The 21190-nt window shown below is 39.8% G+C and overlaps 1 protein-coding gene across 2 annotated transcripts in view; it reads left to right on the plus strand.

The window, feature by feature from the left end:
- Window positions 1–9241, plus strand: part of gfra2a (GDNF family receptor alpha 2a) — a 71104-nt gene extending 61863 nt beyond the window's left edge. For both annotated transcript variants that reach the window (XM_034306928.2, XM_053236288.1), the window contains 3 exons: window positions 251–366; window positions 4452–4505; window positions 4949–9241. In XM_034306928.2, coding sequence (XP_034162819.2) covers window positions 251–366; window positions 4452–4505; window positions 4949–5071 — 293 coding nt within the window. In that variant the 3' untranslated portion in view covers window positions 5072–9241. The remainder of the gene's footprint in view (window positions 1–250; window positions 367–4451; window positions 4506–4948) is intronic.
- Window positions 9242–21190: the final 11949 nt, after the last annotated feature.

A 21190-nucleotide genomic window follows, 5' to 3' on the forward strand; every position in this document is an offset into this window, starting at 1 on the left:
GATAGTTACATGAGCTACATACGTTACCACAACCACAGCAATAGCTAATGATTTAGAAAAGCGCATGTAGGAGTTGCTAACATGTCCGAGGAGAAAAGCAGAATTGCATTGGCCATTATTCAAGTTTTCTGTATCATTATTGCTATTGGAAAAGAAAAGTGGATTCCATCTCTAGTATTTGGACTTGTCTGGCAATTAGTGATAAAACTGGGTAAGCTAGCCTATAATATACCTTTGCATCTTTCCACAGGTAACGCTATTCAGGCGTTTGGGACGGACGTTCCAAAGACAACAGCATCAACAAACCCCAACGTCCCTCGCACCAACCCTACTGCATACGCCAACGTCACCAAACCTGAATATGAGGTGAGTGCTCAGCTCTTGAGATTCTGGGAGCCAGTTTTAAACAGATATAATCCTGGTTTATCCAAGATGGCACCATTCCCAGCTGAGGTGATGTGCTTTGGAACCTAACCAGATGCTTATTTTACTCCTTGCTGCCTTCTTTAAATTGTCACTGATCCACCTAATGCTTTGGTATGATCTTATTTTTCTGGCTCTGATTTAGTCATAGTCGCATTTCTCTGCATTTCTCATGTGATGCAAATGGCTGAGGATGCACATGACAAAGCGACTTGACTTTTTGTAACCTCACTTGTGCATGAAATAACGATGTGCAACGCTTGAAAGAAATAAACTTAGCAACCGGTTATGTCCTAAGTCCTAAGCTTTCCTTTTTTTCCAGCTGATAATAAGGAGGGAGTGAGTACGATGGTGGAAAACTGCCAGCTGTTGCCAGGAACAATGGAATAAACAAATTAGATGGGAGAGATTGCTTTAACAGGAACAGTCGATCATAATAAATGCTTGTTATTCTTTAAAATTAGGATTATAGACCAAGACTATGTCGAGTACAGAGAAAAATGGAGACTGTTCGCTGGCCTATAAAAAGAAAATGCTTTTAAACTAACAATTAGAATCATTTGAAGGGAGATAATAATCATGTAATCTGGTGAACTCTACAAATGCTTCCTGATGGCACTGTTGTACACAAACATGGCATCTCATTAAAAAGAAAACATTTTTACACACTAGATAAGCATTTCCCTGGTGACACGGCATATTCAGTCAGTGTTGCATGTACAATTTGAGGACTAATCAAGCCACGAATGCAAAACAGACTCTCGCAGATAATGAATGAATTGACATTTTGTCCATTGTTTCTGCATTTTAGCCAGACAAACACAAAACACACTCGTTTTTTTCTCTGGTGTTTGCTTCACCTGTCGGTAAACAGCCCTCCTGTAGTGGTGATGGGCCTCTAATTAGCGTCTAAAAGAGAAACGAGTTAAAGAACGAGTGCATAGGAGAACAATACAAACAGGAAACTGCTGAAAAATGTGTCCTCTCGCCAACCCTCGGGGGACGGCGCGATAGATGCCAGTATTGACTCCGCGGTTGTGTGTCTGGCCCACAATTTATGGCAGATATGGTAATTAGCAAACGCAGGACAGAAGAAGCATTCATGCAGGAAGTTTATAATTAGAGATAGCCTGGAGGGAGCCGAGCACAGCCATTTTTTAAATTTCTTGCTGCAATTCAAAAGCCTGTCAGTTGCGCATCGAGGATTCAGCTCAACACAGAGTCTCCTAAGTCTCTCCCAGTCCTGCTCGGATTCGAAAAAACAGAGAGTAACATAAAAAAAACTGATCATGCTTCTGGCTCTCATCTTCCTTTTGACAGAAATCTCTAAGTGACGTTTCCTTCAGGCGTTTCTTTTGACATCTTGCCTCCTTGCGAACACATCACAGCCTGGAAGTGTATCATTACAACTTTATTGTCTCACTGCGAGGACTTCAAGTCATAATATTCTTAAACATAACACCATCATGCCTTCTAAAGCGTCCCTGAAATAAAAAAAAATGCTGTTTCTACCCAATTCTTTGCTGTTTGCTTTTGTACCTGTACTTCAGTGTTATGAACCCCAAAAATAGTTTAGGAAATTTTAATTTTATAGTTCAGCACTTCCGAGAAAGTATTTAAAATGTCATGATGACTCATCCTGGACTACTCTCGTCTTCATCCAATTAAATGCTCTCTAAAACATATCTACCCCGCCCCCGGGGGGGCGTGTCTTGCTCTACAGCAGCAGCTCGTTAGCATTAAACATGGTTAGTCTGTGTGTTTTTGGCTGTGTGTATTCCTGCACTCTACTCCCTTTTCCAACCTTTCGGAAGAGGGTGAAGTTTGTATAAGTTGGCTGTTTGGCGTAAAGCAGTCAAGCACTTTAATGCGTCACTTCCTGTTTCAGAAGGAAATATGTCAGCATACAGAATGAAATCATGGCTCCCAGGACACTGTGGAATGTCTTGTCTTCGGCTACAAGCTATGGAACTTTATCATCATGTGCTCTTCTCAAGACACAGTGTAACCCTGTTGAAGATTTCTCATTAAGTGATCTCTGAACGTTATCCGCCAACACGAGCTAAAATCTTCCTCGCTGAGTCGTTCACATGCCGCCAGTGCTGGAAACGCGTTCAGCTGAGTGTGAAGAATACAACAGGCTTACACACGTGCTAATGTGTGTTTGGGTGAAAGAAAGACAACGTGAGACTACGATGGAATTAGCGGAGATGTCAAGAGCACGTAACACGCTTCACTGCATCTAATTCATTAACATTCAATCAGCGTCCGTCCGTCCGATCTGCCGAACTGAAGCTGCAGTGTTTACAAACACAATATTTACCAATGACACGCTGTGCTGTGAGAATGACGTGCGTGTATGTAGAAAACGAACGCTCGTCTCGCCCTCCCCTGTGCGTTATTAAATCCCTGCCATCGTAAACCATTCTGCAATCCCATCTGACAGATGTCACTTCCTGTCAGCTAGCGGAGTGAACGTGTCTTTAACAGCTCTTACATAAAGCGCTGACATTATCTGGGCATCGCTGCTCTAATGGCTCCCATTGTCTAACATTTAATAAGCCAAAGATAAGACAAGAGACAGATTGTGATGGATGGACAGATGATTTTCAGAGCTGAGAGCGCATTACAGAAAATCCACTTAAGATCCATTCTGAGACATTAAATTGACGTTTATAGAACAATAGAGTTAGCAATAACAGAAAAAAAAAATAACATCAGCAGGCTGGGCATTTTATTTTAGAGTTTAAATCCAAAAGAGTAACTAAAAGCAAGAGGATAAAAACATCCTGGTCATTAGGGGCGGAGCTTCAGTTAAATTAGATCGACCAATCACAAAACACAAAAGGTTAATAATTTGGCAGCTTCAAATTTAACCAAAGAGATGAGTTAGCATTCATGTGTTAAAAACTGATTAAAATATATGTGAAAAAAAGAAAGTTTTCAGTGAAATTGTTAGCATTATTAACTACGCTAGCCAGTTTGCACAAAAAATTCTTGTTATAAATGTTAACATGATGCTGCATAAGTAGCAAAGTTAGCTAATGTTTTAGACTATTTTATTGCGTAATTATTGTCATTTATTGCATCTTATTTCTAACATTAGTCTGGCTTTTATTGTGCAAGTCAGCTAGCATGCTAACATCGGGTAAACTATATTGTTGTGTATGTGTTTACGCTGAGCAGCGCACCAGAGTGAAGAGAAAGGCTCATAGTGACATCATACAAGCAAGCGTCAGATAAAAGCATTAATAAAAACAGTTACGAAGCTTGCTAGCAAGATAACTAATATAATAGGATTTCCTTTTGTTGTTGTTTGTTTAACGTTAACGAGATTCATTTCTGTCAGATGGAGGATGCTACTTTGTAATCTCTCTTCTCGGGGTTTTATTTAATTCGCTCAGGCGTGAGGATTTTATCAAAGCAAGCAGAGAAAGAGCTAATTAGCGGTGTTGAAGCACGACACTCGCTCAGCGTATGCTCTATTTTAAGGTGTGTAGAGACAATGATCTTCACTAAGCCTCAGTGGTCGTACTGCAAATGTCAGCGTGACTCACGTGTGATGTACAACAGCGCTGGCTGAAAAAACCCACCAGTGTAGGACACGTCTAATTGAAAAGTGCTTTGTTGGAGTAGGTAAGACCACGTATCTCCGTTCTTCACCACTGGAGCGACGGAAATTAAAATTTTATTCCGTTTTATTATCCAGAAGAGACGCAGGATGCACCAGACACTTCAGAAGTGTGTCGTAAGGATTGTATCGAGCGTGTACTTTTATATTTGGTGTTTAAAATATGACTAGCTTGTATTAATAGAAAACTAGCTCATGTTGCAATAAGGATACTAATTTAAGATTTAATCAAAAAATTCAATGCAATTATAAAATAGTTAGCATTATATAACAAAGCTAGCAGTTTACACAAAACAAGTTTGCCTAGTGAAAGTAGTGAAACGAGTTAGTAAACATGGCAAACAGTTCGTAAACTTAGCTTCTGGTTGATTTTCTCTTCTTGTCCTTCATTATTCAGGAAACTGAACCGAAGTGCAGCACCGCGAAAGGCTTCATCTGTGACGAAGACGAGGTAAATAATTGTTTTAGATTGGAGAAAATGTGTAATGGAACATTTAACTGAATGCTTAGGCGTGTACATTCAGATTTATTAATAGTTATTTTGTTTAGAATAGCTTTCAGATTGAGTCAACTTTTTTATGTTATATATAAAATTAATAAAGTATGTTTACAACTTGTAACTACAAATGTAACTAAACTAACATGCTAGCAAGAAAACTAACTTCAGGATAGTTGTGATGTCATAACCGCAATTCTGCGATTAGCTGATCAGATTTAACTAATAACATTTGAAGTGATAGCTATGTAGCTTGTTATGTAATAGTGGTTATTTTTTTTAGAACTTCTTTTGAAAGTTTGAAGATCAGTTCATGGTAGTGGGTTTAGACGAATAGTTAGGTGGACTGATCCAAACCCTTTTTTATTTTTGCTAATTCTGACTTTTCTCTCTTGAAGGACATTATAGGACCTGACGAGAACCCTGAGTGGAATCCCTCAAACTGGAGCGCTGGCCTGAAGCTCTGCACCGAGGCCTGGATGCTCTCGCTGGTCTTCGCTTTAGGAAACATTGCCCTCTGAACTTCAACTCTACCTGAGGTCTTAAACCTGAGGGACTTTACTGGACCCTCAACCAAAATACAGAATCACTTCGCTTGTCTGTCTGTCCTCTGTATACTGCAACGTTATTTCTTACCAAAAAAGATAAACAAAACAAAAACAAGGCGTGAGAGAATTGTAAAGTGCATACCTATCTGAGACGAGTGCGGAACAGAACAATAAGAGAAAAGTCGTTGATAGATGATAGAGGAAGGTGACAGTGATGAATTCGTCTCGATTTTAAGTGGGATGAACTGACTACAAAATCTCCCTTGCTTTTATTTTTGGTAAATCTGTACAGCGTCCCGTCTGGACCCCACCATTTGACCAAACCTTGGATTAACTTTGAGAAATGTGTCGCTTCCATGCTATTACACACGGATTCCACTATTCTGAGAAAAATAAGGGTCTATCTTGACCCTGAAAAGCACCTTCAAGGAACACAGGGTGCTGTCATGCCTTTATATCTGGAAAAATAAGGGACCCTGAAACCACCATTTTTGAGGAACATGTTTTCATCGTTGATTTGCACTCTACCTCCACCCTGAATCACACCATCTTCAGTAACAGCTGGGGTTTCAAAATAAGCCCTTATTCCATCCTGGACCCCACCTGGATTCCACCATTCTGAGAAAAACAGGGCTCTGTTCTGCCTCTGTGCACCACCATCTTTGAGGTTACATCAAGGCCTCGCAAACTTCTTCAAACATGGAACAATGGAGCCATCAGAAGATTTTGAACCTACCGTCTTCGAGAAGCATTCAGTTCTATCATAGTTTCACCATTCTGAGGAAAAATAGGGGTCTATCTTCACACTGAAAGGTACCATCTTTGAGTAACACATCCCCATCATTGTTTTTCACCCTACCTCAACCCTGGATCATACCATCTTCATAAAAACTGGGGTCATATAATGCATGAACACATCCATTTTGAGAAACATGGGGTGCAGTCATGCTTTTACACCCAGATTCAACCATTCGGAGGAAATAGGTGTCTGTCCTGACCTTGAAAACATCTTTAAGGAATAGAGTCCACATTATTGTCTGGAACGCATTGTCTTTCCAGAAAACCAGAGTTTCAAAATGACCTTAACCCCTTCCATCCTGGACATCACCATATTCCGTGGAAAACATGAGTCTGTCCCGACCCAGAAAGCCGCCATCTTTGAGAAAGACATCACTGCTTTGGAACCTACCTCCAACACTGGATTGTACCATCTTCAAGAAAGCCTAGGGTTACAAAATCTTTTTTACATCCACCATTTTTGATCATGGCTGTGCAATCTTCTTCAACTGGCCATCTTTGGGGGAAAATGGAGTCATCCCATGATTTTGACTCCATCATTTTTTGGAGAAGCACTGGGTCTCAAAAATTCCCTGGAATTCACTATCCATGAGAGAAACTGGGGCAGATATTGTGTTTACACCTGGACTGTACCATCTTGGAGAAAAACTGTGTGCGCTCACACCCTGGATTCTTCAGCTCCCGGCCTGTTCGTGCAACTTCAGACTCCACCATCTTTGAAAGAACTGGAGTTTCATCAAGCTGTTAAACCCTGAACCTTTGGAATAATCTATTCATATTCGTAATGTTCCATCCTTCTTAGCGTTTTTGCCATTCCCTTTTTCTGAGAGGTGCTTTTAGATTGTGCTTTGATTCTTTTTTTCTCTTTTGTCACTCACTTTTTGTCAGTCGGGAGTAATTACCTTCATCATGGCGCTTTTTTCCATGTGAATTGTTTGAAGTATAAGTCTGTATCCTGCTGACACGATGTGAGAGCATGTCGTCGCTGACAGCTTTCTCAGTTCTGTTATGCGCTTTCCTGACAGATTCGACTCAAGGAAAAGAAAAGAAAGATGAAAAAGTACTAACTAATTGAGAGGAGTGACCATTTAAAGAAATCGTTCCAGTTTGAAGTGGGCTTGTGATGCTAATGGGCCGCCCACATGTATAATTTTATCCTTTGAAATATGATTTTCTTCTTTTAAATTGTACATAATTATAATGTGAAAGTCTTCAAGTCAGGAACAATGATTGCGGTGAACATTGTTATTATTATAATTCTTATTCCGGGGTGATTGAAGGGAGCAGAAAGGAGCGTGTAAGGGTATTGAACGCTGCATGTTCGGACAGGATTCATCTGGATTTCCGCAGGAAGAGGAAGTAGTTTGGACACAATTTCATAAGTTTGGTCATTGTCACAATACCGACACCAAAGGACGTGAAAACGTGAGAACTGTAGCGCCTAAGACTTTTGCCTGCTGAAAAAAGTTCGGGGATGTTGTCGTCAATTGAAATTATTTCATGTATCGTGGAAGAAAAGCTTGCGCACAAATGCAACTGGGAAACGAATTTCCAACCACGCGAGTTACAAACTGCACAAACTGCTTTCGTGTCATGTCATATAACATTTCTACAAAAAGAAATAATCTCGTTGTGTTTATCCAGTTATGTGCAATCTATTACGTGGCCTTATTTTTTTTGTCATAGTTCACGTTCGAAGGGACTCACGCCAGAGACGCAAAGGACGCTGGGTAACAATACAGAATAAACACAGATCAGTATGCATCATAACGAAAGGAAATGAAGCAATTAACGTTTGTGTAAATATAAATATTCAGAAAACTGTCAAAAAAACAAAAAAAAATGCAGAACGATTACCAAAAGGGTTCATCTAGATGTCTCAAGCATATGTACGTGTTTCACTGATGTAAGCTAATGCTCCATTCGGCAGCACCGAGTCGACGCAGCGTGTACCGAGGAATAGTTTCGCAGGAAGTTCCATGTTTTCCGTTGCCACGGCAATGGAGTGAGATAAAACGCTTGCTTTGCAGAACTGAACGTATATTGAAAAGAACAAAATGTCCTTTTTTCATTATATTAAAGTGATAATTCATTTATAACTTGTGTAACTTCATGAATTATTTGTCCATGATTGAAATGTGACTCTTTTTTGGGTCAGTTGTGGTTTTTTTTGTTTGTTTCATTGGGTTTTGTTTGTTTGTTTAGTTTTACTTAAGGTTAGCATATGATCAAAACAAGAAATGAAAAAAAAGACACTAACATGACCTCAGCTGGAATAACAGCATGTTCCACCTCATATTCAAGAACTTCTCAAAGAGGACAGAACATCTTCTCTAAATAAAGCCAATAAAATTTCACGTATCAAACCAAACTGCTTCGAGACTCAGGCGAAGGTGAAATCCCTGACTGCTTTCTATGCTGTTTGTTATTTTGTTTGTTTGTTTGTTTGTTAGTCTCCAGTACGTTTGCTTCGCCCTTTCAGTGCAAAGTGGGCGGGGCTAATTTCGAATAAAGCTTGTGTATACGTAATGCTCAGTAATCACACGGCTGATGTTGCTAATCGCTAGTGAGTGAAAGCACAAGAACGTTTCACGAAAAACCTAAACAGCACGAACTTTAACACTTTACATTATTCACATCAACTGTACATTTTTGTTTATTAAAACCTCGAGGACATCGTAATCTCAGAGGACAATATTCTTTTATACCACAGCTGAACTCTGGCTTCTGATTGGTCAGAAGGTACTGATTAATCAGCTTATATTAATGCGCTCGTTCTAATATGTTATCGTTTCTATAGTAACAGCTCGTTCAAAGGGTCTTGTATAGAAGACGCTCCACATAAACGGATTAAAAAATCTTTATGGTGAAGTTTTATGTTTAACATTAATGGAAGGAGTCTCCAGCGTCAGTGCGTTGTCAGTGGTAACAGTCTTTGTAACAGTCAGAGGTAAAGCTGTAACTTTATGTTTTCCGAGTTTACGCTTCTTTGCGGTTTCTCGGTTACACAACAAGCTGCGTTTTAATATTTTGTCTTACTAACTTGAAGAGAGCTGCTATAACGTAAGTGAAAACAAGAACTAACTTGTTTCACAGACATTCCACTATGTTAAATGTAACCATAAACGGATAAAAAGTATGATGTGTCTGTTACATGTAATAAATGATGCTGTGTGTTTGGAGGTTAAACTTTCACTTCTCTGTCCTAAGAAAAACGGTTGACGGATGACAAAGTGATGCATCCCAAATCAACGAGGACGGCATTATCACGTTAACGCAAGTCTAATTAAATGAATTAACCCTCGAACGCTGCGTTCTGATTGGCTGAAATCGTTAACAGACTCGATGAACAGATTTTTGGTGTCTGATGAAAATAATGAAGACGTCTGCTTTGGCTGTGAGACGGATTACACATTTCAGAAGCTCTTCCTTCCTCTGCTGCTGAGGGAATCACGACTCGGATATGTGAAGCTGTTTGGCGTGTAGTGAAAAACACACACACACACACTCACACACACTCACACACACACACACACGTCCAGACATCCTTGCTCCAGCTTGGAGCCAGATTTGGCCGGACATCACAGTTAAAATATGAGTGAAATGAGGTGACCTTGATATGACAGTCACACAAACTGCACAAAAAGACCAGGGGAGGTTGCTTAGTGTGTATTGCACACACACACACACACACACACACACAGAGAGAGAGAGAGAGAGAGAGAGAGAGAGAGAGAACATGGTGGATGTTGTGTATCCGACAGAGGGAAGATAAGGTAAACATGAAACGTGTTGAGTAAGCGCAACATGATAGGGTTTATCTTACTGCGTTTCAGCTGGACGGGATGCTCTAGTTACACACACACACACACACACACACACACACACACACACACACACCCTTTTAGTTTCACTACAAAACACACACACACACACACACACACACACACACCCTTTTAGTTTCACTACAAAACGCACACACACACACACACACACACCCTTTTAGTTTCACTACAAAACTCACACACACAAACACACACACACACACACAAACACTGCAGAGGTCTTTCTCCACGCTAATCAATTATTGAGGAGCAGTGAAAAGTGAAGACGTTCTGCAGATGGCTTCAAAAGCGTTCGGCTGGAGAAGGAAGATTTCCTCTCATCTCCTCGTCCTCATTAGTGGACGCTGGTGGAAATGAGGACACGCAGCGTTCCGTTATGAAGCTCCTCAGACGAGCTGAAACCACCATCCTGAGAGCCGAGGCCTATTTTTAGAACCAAGACGTCTTTTAATGAGTAACAAAGCTCCTGCACGGAGCAGTAAAACTGCCACCACAAGATACACTGCATACAGACTACAGAACACTACAAACCAGGAAGAGGAAGCAGTGTGGACACAGGAAGTGGTTTGGACCAGGAAAGGAATTTTGACACAGAGGAAGAGAACACTGGAATAATAAATAGTTTGGATACAGAACAGTAAAGGGGAAAACTTAAACATATTCACTTTTTCAGTGTTGAAATTTCTTCCTCATCCAATCACCAGACTTATGACGTTGTGTCCAAACTACTTCCTCTTCCTGCTTCTTCTTCCTGTGTCCAAACTACTTCCTCTTTCTTCATCTTATCTCCAAACTACTTCCTCTTCCTGCTTCTTCTTCCTGTGTCCAAACTACTTCCTCTTCCTCTTCCTGCTTCTTCTTGCTGTGTCCAAACTACTTCCTCTTCCGCTGTGCAAACTGATTCGTCTTCATACTTAATCTTTCTGTGTCCAAACCCTTTCCTCATCCTACTTCCACAATTCCTCCATTGACCAAACCTTGTTCTTCCTGTATCCAATCATTTCCTCTTCCTGCGTCCAACCTGTTTCCACTTTCTCTTTTCCATCTCCTTCCTCTTCCTCTCTCCTATCTGCTTCCTATACCTGCGTCCATACACTTCCTTTTTCATCTACGCTTCCTTTTCCAGTGTGCAAACCACTTCCTCTTCCTGCTTCCTCTTCATCTGTATGAACTGTTCCTCTTCCGTCTTCCACACTTCTTCCTGTGGCCAAACCAGTTCCTCTTTCTGTTTCCAAATTTTTTCTTCTTCCTTTTTTTCAAACTGCTTCCACTTCCTGTTTCCAGACAGTAATATATTTGACTCGGGGTGAGAGTGTGACCCGCAGTGTGTCGGCTCTGGGTGCTGTGTGTAATTGGTGTGTGTAAGTGTGCGGTGATTAATGGGGTGATATTCGGGGTGAACGCTGGTGCAGGCGAGGCGAGGCGAGGCGAGGCGAGGCGAGGCGTGTTTCAGCGCACAGAGAGCTGCTTTAATCAGCACTTCATCTGCCCTTTGAGCCTGCACTGCTGAGCTCACACACACACACACACACACACACACACAGGGCCATGCTAATCACAGTCTTACACTGCACAGATCTGTGTTTAATAAAATGGTGACAATTTTAATTCCACTCAATCTCATGAACTCCATAATTCATCGAAGTCTAAATTCGGTGTGTGAATTGATTGACACGCGTAATTTAGCTTTTGTTCCGTTGTTGGATCACGGACTCGCTTGAAAACAGTTTCATTTACGTTATATAATGATGAAGTGTTCCGTCGAGATTCCATTCAGACTCTTGTGAATAAAAACTCTGCTTTTTGTAATGAGATGTTTTGGCAGGGAGCATAAATTATTCAAAACATAATCAGATACAGCATTTTTAAATAACAGAATGGACAGAATGGAAAGAGGAGTCAGTCTCGGAGGATTCGCTCGCCCTCTTTTCTCTGGCCCTTTGTTTTAGCTTACTGTGGAAAAAAACTCTTCTCATCGTATCAATCATAAGCTCACATCTCCAGCTGAATAATGGATTCTATGCAAAAAAAAAAAACACAACGGTGCCAAATCTTTTGGTTACACAATGCAGCGTGCTCCGCCTCTGAGCTCGTCTTTCAACAGGAAGTGAACAACGACGTAAAAATAAACTCCTAATACGATGCTTTTAAATTCTCTAAACAATCCCTCCTCAATCCTACTCTCTTCAGCTGGAGGCCTAGAAATAAAATGAAATCAAATAAAACACACAATATCTAATAAAAGTCCTCAGGGGGAGGAGCTAAGGCTTGAGAAAAGAGGAAAACAGAACATTTTCTCTTTTGTAGTTTTTTGTAATTTTATTGTTACACTTTTAATTAGTTATTTTGTGAGTTGAGGGATAAAAACTCTCACGGAATTCTGACTAGCGCTCGAGCGTCTGAGGTGAGAACACAGATAAAGCTCGTAATTGGACAGTAAATAGTGTGGAATTAAGTGATGTTCCTGTTTCTAATTAATCAAAATAAGATTTTTTCCACACTGATGTGCTGTGATCTCATCCGGAAAGTGAGTGGCTGTTAAACTCCTCCCAGAGACGAGAAGAAGGAAGAAAATGCCGACATTACTCACAGCATCGGACCAGTCTTTGGTTTTAATTAAACGCTTAATTAACCCTTATTAATTGAACTTAAATGAGATCTAATCGTGGGAGTTTCCTTTTCAACCCCACAGGAGCCGAGCCACTCGAGAGAATAATAATCACACATCACATGTCAGGCGTGTGCGGCTCGCGGGGTGTTTCAGCTGACGATCACGGCAGTGTTATTATTTTACATATTACAGTCATATCACTCCTGAAATATTCACATTTCTCATTACCTTCTCATTACTTACTGAATAATGTGCAGTAAAATGATCATTAAAAAGTCAGGAGGTTATGATTAAGATTCCCTTAACGAGCATGATTTATAGTCGACTAATCAATTTATTCACATTTTAATCCATATTTATTTCAATGTAATCTGAATATGAAACACATGTTAATGAATGTTTATTTCACCCCCAGCTACACAAATGATCATAACTCATGTGCTGAACTTCATCCAACCTCAATTAGTTCCCCATTAACATGAACATTAATTAGTGTGTGTTAATTAAGTGTGGTGTTATATCTGAAAAAAAAAACCTTAAGTGCATAAACAGGATGTTTACAGAAATCTTAGCTGCTTTCATCCGTCTCATCTTTAAATAATGATTTTTATTTATTTGAATAATCTGGAACCCAGAGCTCCGTCTGTCGGCTCGCAGCTCTCCGGATTAAACAGCGTTTCTTCCTTACGCTTAATTAACGAGCAGGAAAAGCCTTCGATACGAGAGCAGAGCAGAGCTGCGAGAGATTTAATACCTTACAGTCACAGCTGGACTCTCATTTAGGACGAAGGAAATAAGATTAAGGGAAACTTTAACCCTCAGTTTCACTTTATAGGAATGAAACAGAAAGATTTATTCAAAATCCCCAATCAGTCGTTTCTGAGGGACGTTTACACCCAGCTGCTTTACTGCGGAGTAACAACGGCCACGAGGCTTTAATCACAAACACGCAAACACAACAAACACAACAAACACAACAAACAACAAACAGAAGTCTAATCTGAGAACACAGCGAGAGCCGGAGAAGCGTGGAGCACACCACTTAACACAATTTGCACAGCTTAACACACAGCTTAACACACAACGTACACAGCTTAACACACAACTTAACACACAACGTACACAGCTTAACACACAACTTAACACACAGCTTACACACAACCTAACACACAACTTAACACACAACGTACACAGCTGAACACACAACTTAACACACAACGTACACAACTTAACACACAACTTAACACACAACGTACACAGCTGAACACACAACTTAACACACAACGTACACAGCTGAACACACAACTTAACACACAACGTACACAACTTAACACACAACTTAACACACAACGTACACAGCTTAACACACAACTTAACACACAGCTTACACACAACCTAACACACAACTTAACACAATTTGCACAGCTTAACACACAGCTTAACACACAACGTACACATCTTAACACACAACTTAACACACAACGTACACAGCTTAACACACAACTTAACACACAACGTACACAGCTTAACACACAGCTGAACACACAGCTGAACACACAGCTTAACACATCTTAACACACAATTTACAAAGCTTAACACACAGCTGAACACACAACACTCAGAGCACAGAGGCACTAATTAAGCGTGAAACAGGTGAGCATGATTAAGCAGGGACGTGACTGGGTCATGTGATCTGATGGGGCTGATGGGAAATGAAGTTCCAGTCGGCCATCTTACGACTGAAACCATCTTAAACCCGAAAAAGTCAGAACTTTTTCTAATCAGTGATGTAAGTAAATCACGCTGAGGAAAATAAATCACGCTTTAATGAGCGCAGTAATGAAAGTGAATGACTTTAAAGGTGATGTCGTGTTTAATTAAAGGTGAAATCCACAGGAGGTTCGAAACAAAGCTGCTGTTAGAGAGCAGATAAAACTACACACGGTCTCTCAGGAATAACGCTGCATTCCTCTGCAGCAGGAAGTCGCAACTCGCAGTTCTGTCATTTTCAAACTGTGTGTTTAAAATGCAAAGTGAAAAAAAACATGGACGCCTATTTGTTCATCTTTAGTTAGCAACGAGCTAGCCAGCTAACTGCTGAGTGCTGGATATTTACCTCAGAACAGTGAGCTGTAGAGTCAGTGTTATAGGTTTAACACGTGAACACATCTGTATGTTAATGATCTAAAGCTAATAGGTGTTTATACCGTATATAACTCATTTAAATTAAGAAGTGCTGCTGCTGTGTTTACTGCTGATGCTGTGAGACGCCATGTTGATTTGACGTCACTTGCTGAACTCGGAGTTAAGGAGTTCCCAAGTAGGAATTCTGAGTTGAGCGAGTGTTTTCATTTGTATTCATTTCCAGCTGGAGTTTGCAATTTACAAGTTACAATCTTTAGTCAAAGGCAGAATATCCCCTAACCCCTAATATCTATACCCTAATCCCTAATTCTTAATCCCTAACCCCCTAATCCCTAATCTCTAATCCCTAGCCCCTAATCTGTAACCCCAAACCACTTATCCCTAACCCCTGACATCTAATTCCTAATCTCTAATCTCTAATCTCTACCACTAATCCCTAACCCCTAATTCCTAATCCCTAACCACTAATCCCTAACCCCTAATCTCTAACCCCTAACCCCAAACCACTAATCCCTAACCCCTAAACTCTAATTCCTAATCCCTAACCCCTAATCCCTAACCCCTAATCTCTAATCCCTAACCCCTAATCACTATCCCCTAACCCCAAACCACTAATCCCTAACCCCTAAACTCTAATTCCTAATCCCTAATCTCTATACCCTAACCCCTAATTCCTAATCCCTAGCCCCTAATCCCTAACCCCTAATCTCTAATCCCTAACCCCTAATCTGTAACCCTAAACCACTAATCACTAACCCCTGACATCTAATTCCTAATCTCTAATCTCTACCACTAATCCCTACCCCTTAATTCCTAACCCCTAACCACTAATCCCTAACCCCTGACATCTAATTCCTAATCTCTAATCCCTAACCCCTAATCTGTAACCCCTAACCCCATCTCCTAACTTCTAATCCCTAACCCCTAATCTCTAATCCCTAATCCCTAATCCCTAATCTATAATCCCTAACCTCTAACCCCTAATCCCTAATCCCTAACCACTTGTGTTTAGCATCTTTGCGTCTTCAGTCAGTCTTGGGCTAATTTATTTAATGCTAATAACTCATAAGCCTATTATCTCTCAGGATATTGTTATATTTTAGGATTTTGGTGAATAAGTTGCAGTGTAGTGTTTTAAAGATAATAAAATTGTTCCCTCTGCTAGTGTTTGCTAGACAGCTGTATCATGCCATGATTCTGTGGATAAAGAAGGGCGGATCTTAAGTAACATTTGTGACATCACCACCTGCCTTTGTTTTTCTGTTTTTATATAATATTTTATAACAGTTTAGGAACAGTACCTAGCCTACTAGCAAACTTAGATATGGATTTAATTACACAATGTAATGGCTTAAGATTAGCCTAGCATTTATTAGAGAATCTGGTATGTTTTATTAATAACACTGAGTGACAGTGAAACCAACCAATCACTGACTTTTCCTGTAACACACAGGATTATTGCGTTAATTCGTCACTAACTATGTCAGACAAAATTCTTACAAACTTTTAAAAGTGGGAACTTTGTTTAAAAAAATGAGCTAATCTCAACATTAGAATTATTGTGCCCAGAAAATTGCACAATAATTCTAAAGTTGAGATTAGCTTAATGCTGGTTGTTAGCTCCCTAACAATATAATAGCAAGCATGATGTTAGCTAGCATATTAGCGATACTTTTTTATACAGTGTAATAGCTAATCTAATATTAGTTTGGTTTCAATAAAACAGTAAACCTGAGGTGATATATTTTGCTAGCCAACTGACTACGTAAAGTCTAACCATGTTGACTAGCATCGCTAATATTGCTAATCACTAAATAAACGATTGTATGATTATAACTATTAAGTCTATTCTAAGCAGTTCATCGAGAGAAAGAAAAGAAAAGCTAGCTATGATGTCACATGATCACTATTGCAACTGGTTGATCAGATTTAAATAAAAAGCTCCGCCCCTTTCTTTGCCCACAGATCCCTGCCCTGCTGTGATATTATATCTCACATGACAGCAAAATTGATCTTTTAGTGAGAAACAAATCTAAAAATATTTTTTGTTCGAGTCTTTGAGGAACTTTTTTGCTCTCAGCAATAAAAATGAAAACGCTTGACATAGCAGCCTGTCAGAAAAACCGGAAAAGGCAACTAATCAAAGTCACAAAAACGCCTGTGGAGAAAAGAACGAAGTGATGGATAAGAAGAGTTTCAGACAGACTTCAGAGAAAAACCCGAAACACGTTTTGTGGTAGTTGATTGTTTTAAAAAATGATGATGTAATGAACGTGTGTGTTTGAAGGACTCTCCAGGACTGTCTCTGATTGGCTGCTGCTCTCTTAATGATGTCATAAGACTTCATTTCAATTTCATAACAACCGTATCTCAGCCTTCGTATTAAAATTAAACTTTATATTTCGAGAGACTTTTCCACGACAGCGTCTATAACGAACTTTCCACGACAGCGTCAAAAAACGACTTTTCCACAACAGCGTTAAATAACGACTTTTCCACGACTGCGTTAAATAACGGCTTTTCCACGACTGCGTTAAATAATGGCTTTTCCATGACAGCGTTAAATAACGGCTTTTCCACGACAGCGTTAAATAACGGCTTTTCCACGACTGTGTTAAATAACGACTTTTCCACGACAGCGTTAATAACGACTTTTCCACGACTGCGTTAAATAACGACTTTTCCACGACAGCGTCAATAACGACTTTTCCACGACTGCGTTAAATAACGACTTTTCCATGACAGCGTCAATAACGACTTTTCCACGACTGCGTTAAATAACGACTTTTCCACGATAGCGTTAATAACGACTTTTCCACGACAGCGTCTACAACGGCTTTTCCACGACAGCGTCTACAACGACTTTTCCACGATAGCGTTAATAACGACTTTTCCACGATAGCGTTAATAACGACTTTTCCACGACTGCGTTAAATAACGGCTTTTCCATGACTGCGTTAAATAACGGCTTTTCCACGACAGCGTCAATAACGACTTTTCCACGATAGCGTTAATAACAAATTTTCCACAAAAGCTTCAATAACGACTTTTCCACGATTGCGTTAAATAACGACTTTTCCACGACAGCGTCAATAACGACTTTTACACAACAGCGTCAATAACGACTTTTACACAACAGCGTTAATAACAAACTTTCCACAAAAGCTTCAATAACGACTTTTCCACAGCAGCGTCTATAACGACTTTTCCACAGTAGCGTCTATAACGACTTTTCCACGATAACTTTAAAAGCTACTTTTCCACAGCGATGTCAATAACGACTTTTCCACGACTGCACTAATAGCAACTTTTCTACAGCAGCGTTACAGTTTACACTTTATATTCCAAGAGGCTGAACCTTCTTTTATCTTTCAATATTTAAATAAACAACGTGGACAACTGCGTTAAATAGCAACTTTTCCACAGCGCTGTCAATAACGACTTTTTTTTTCAATAATGACTTTTCCACGACTGCATTAATAGCGAATTTTCTACAGCAGCGTTACAGTTTCCCTTCACTGCAACTAAAGAGTCTATTATGTTTTTGAGTTCTTGAGCTTTGGATTAAATAATAATAATAATAATAATAATGATAATTGAATAAAAACAGTTCTAACTTTGACTTTTAACCAACTTTGATTTAAAAAGAAACCTTAAAGGGTTCGACTTGTTCTGTGTCTGAGCAGAGAAGCTTTTAAAAGTTCTGAAGAAGGCTTGGGGTTTTCAGTTGGATAAATGTAGCGCAAGCGAAGCTGCGAATCTTCCAGTTTTGTGAAGCTCCACTGCTGTTATTAGCCGTGTTCTGCATCGGGAGAACCCGAGTGCGCTCATCTTCACGCTCTGACATTTTCCCCCTGATGGAATTTAAATGGTGGTCACATATTGCTTCAATTACCTCCAAATTCCCTGCGAGTGTGTGTTCAAAGAGGCGAGCAGAAAAAAGATGAAAGCCAGAAGACGAACACGAAGACTGCCTCTAGTTAAAAAACGTCTTATCTGAGTAAACCTTGTTCAAAGTTCTCCCAAAATGACGTTCTATTAACGGGCGAGAACTTCACCTGCAGCCGGGACGGCTTTGAAGAGAACGCTTTGAGACCGAATGAAAGAAGACGAGCAATTTGAGAGCATAAATGTCTATTTTCTTCTTCTGCTTTGATCTGTCAGGTAAGCAGAGGTAGATTTTTTATTTTTCTTTTTAAAAAGTGAGCTCATGTGCCTCAGATGTCAATTAAGGTCATGTGAAGGTCGTTCTCATGGTCCATACACGTGGTGAAGGTCGTGTCCCAAACGCAACCAAGAAGAAATCGCTAAACTTTGTGCTCACTAATATCCTGAATCAGCAGTTGAATTCTGCATTCTGATTGGTCAGAAGGTGTTGATTAGTTTTCTATAACAGCAGCCCTGACATGTGCGCAGGTTTATATTAATGCATTGGTTCTAATACACTATTGTTTCTATAGCAACAGCTCATTTACAGGGACGTGTTCAGCTTTTTATTAAAGTAAGGAGATGTTTACGTAACATTTATGGAAGGAGTCTCCAGTGTCAGAGGTAAAGCTGTAACTTTAAGTTTTCTGACGTCTTCAGGAGAGAGGAGTTTACGCTTATTTGCGGTTTCTCAGTAACACGACAAGCTGCGATTTTTGTCTAAAGAGAGAGAGAGAATAAAGAGAGGCTGGTGAGGGAACGAGTGTTTATAGCTGCTATAATGTTAGTGAGAACAAGAACTAACTTGTTTCCAAAATTCAACAACATTAAACGTAACTATAAATGGATAAAACATTGTAATTGTTGGTACGTTGCTGTGGTGTAAGAGGAATAAAACTTGGGGACGTGCAGTTAGAGGAAAATAATCAACTTCAGGGGGTAACAGTGGCTCTGCTATTGAATATGAGCTTCATAGAAAGTGTTTCTGGAAATTATTACAGACTCTCATGCAGCAATTCACACACACCTCACACACACACACACTTCACACACACACACACACACATCTCACACACACTTCACACACACACACACACACACACACACACACACTTCACACACAGACATACACACACACACACACTTCACACACACACACACCTCACACACATCTCACACACACTTCACACACATACACACACACACAAATTCACATAATCAAGAGTGCTGACAATGGAGTCACTTTTGTCCGAGGAAAGAAATTCAATTAGACCTGAAGATGGAGGTTTTGAGAGAGAGAGATGAAAAAAGAAAAAGTCCAGAAGCGTGTTTATTGTGTGTGTGTGTGTGTGTGTGTGTGTGTGTGTGTGTGTGTGTGTGAGGTGTGTGTGTGTGTTTGAGGTGTGTGTTGAAAAGTGAATGTTATCATGCGGATGCATGCGGCACACAGAATAAATCCACATTTCACACTTTGTCACAGGAATGATGGGAAAAGAGAAACTCGGACTTTCTTGTGACTCGCAACGTTTTATTTATTTATTTATTTATTTATTTATTTATTTATGTATATATGTATATTTTAAGAGACCAAACTGAAGTGCACTTCCTCTGAAAACATCGTCTGTTAATGCAAATCCTGTACAGAGACGTCACTCAGACCAACACAGCTGTTTTGATTTATTTTTATTTGATTTATTGATTTATTAAAGGATATTTTTAGTTAAACTCTCCTCACGGTGTGATTGTGTTCACTAAAAGAAATTCTCAGAGAGAAAGAAAAACACAGCGCTTCAACTGCAGGTTTACAGAAAAATGACCCGTGATGTCATTTCATCACCATGGCAACAACTTGAGTGAGCCCTCTTCATTAAAATAAAGAAACTATTAATCAATAATTAACATCACAGCTACGACTCATATGAGCAGGAAACAAACGTTTTACTGACAACCTGTAACAAACGCTTCACTGATAATGCTAATGCTAATGCTAATAATTGTAGATAGATAGATAGATAGATAGACAGATAGATAGAGAGAGCAACAAATAGATAAAGATAGACAGACAGACAGAGAGGAACCTAAAATATTCTAACACAAATTAAGAAGGAATTTTAAATATATTAAAAAGTTTTTTAAAAAATAAGAAAATGAAGCAGTAGAGTCGAGCGTGACCGTGTTGAGTGTAACAGTGTTCAGTCTAACAGTGTTGATCATTACAGATTCGAGCGTGACGGAGTCAGCATGAGCATTTAGCGTAACAGTGTTGAGTATAACAGTGTTGAGTGTGACATTGTTAAGCATTAGAGTGTTGAGTGTAACAGTGTTGAGTGTGAGAGTGTTGAGTGTGAGAGTGTTGATTGTGACAGTGTTGAGTGTGACAGTGTTGAGTATAACAGCGTTGAGTGTAACAGTGTTGAGTGTAACAGTGTTGAGTGTGAGAGTGTTGAGTGTGAGAGTGTTGAGTATAACAGCGTTGAGTGTAACAGTGTTGAGTGTAACAGTGTTGAGTGTGAGAGTGTTGAGTGTTGAGTGTGAGAGTGTTGAGTGTAACAGTGTTGAGTGTAACAGTGTTGAGTGTGACAGTGTTGAGTGGGAGAGTGTTGAGTGTAACAGTGTTGAGTGTGAGAGTGTTGAGTGTGAGAGTGTTGAGTGTAACAGTGTTGATTGTGACAGTGTTGAGTGTAACAGTGTTGAGTGTGACAGTGTTGAGTGTGACCGTGTTGAGTAGAACAGTGTTGAGTGTGAGAGTGTTGAGTGTAACAGTGT

Source organism: Pangasianodon hypophthalmus, chromosome 8 (assembly GCF_027358585.1).
Source record: "Pangasianodon hypophthalmus isolate fPanHyp1 chromosome 8, fPanHyp1.pri, whole genome shotgun sequence".
Taxonomy (NCBI): domain Eukaryota; kingdom Metazoa; phylum Chordata; class Actinopteri; order Siluriformes; family Pangasiidae; genus Pangasianodon; species Pangasianodon hypophthalmus.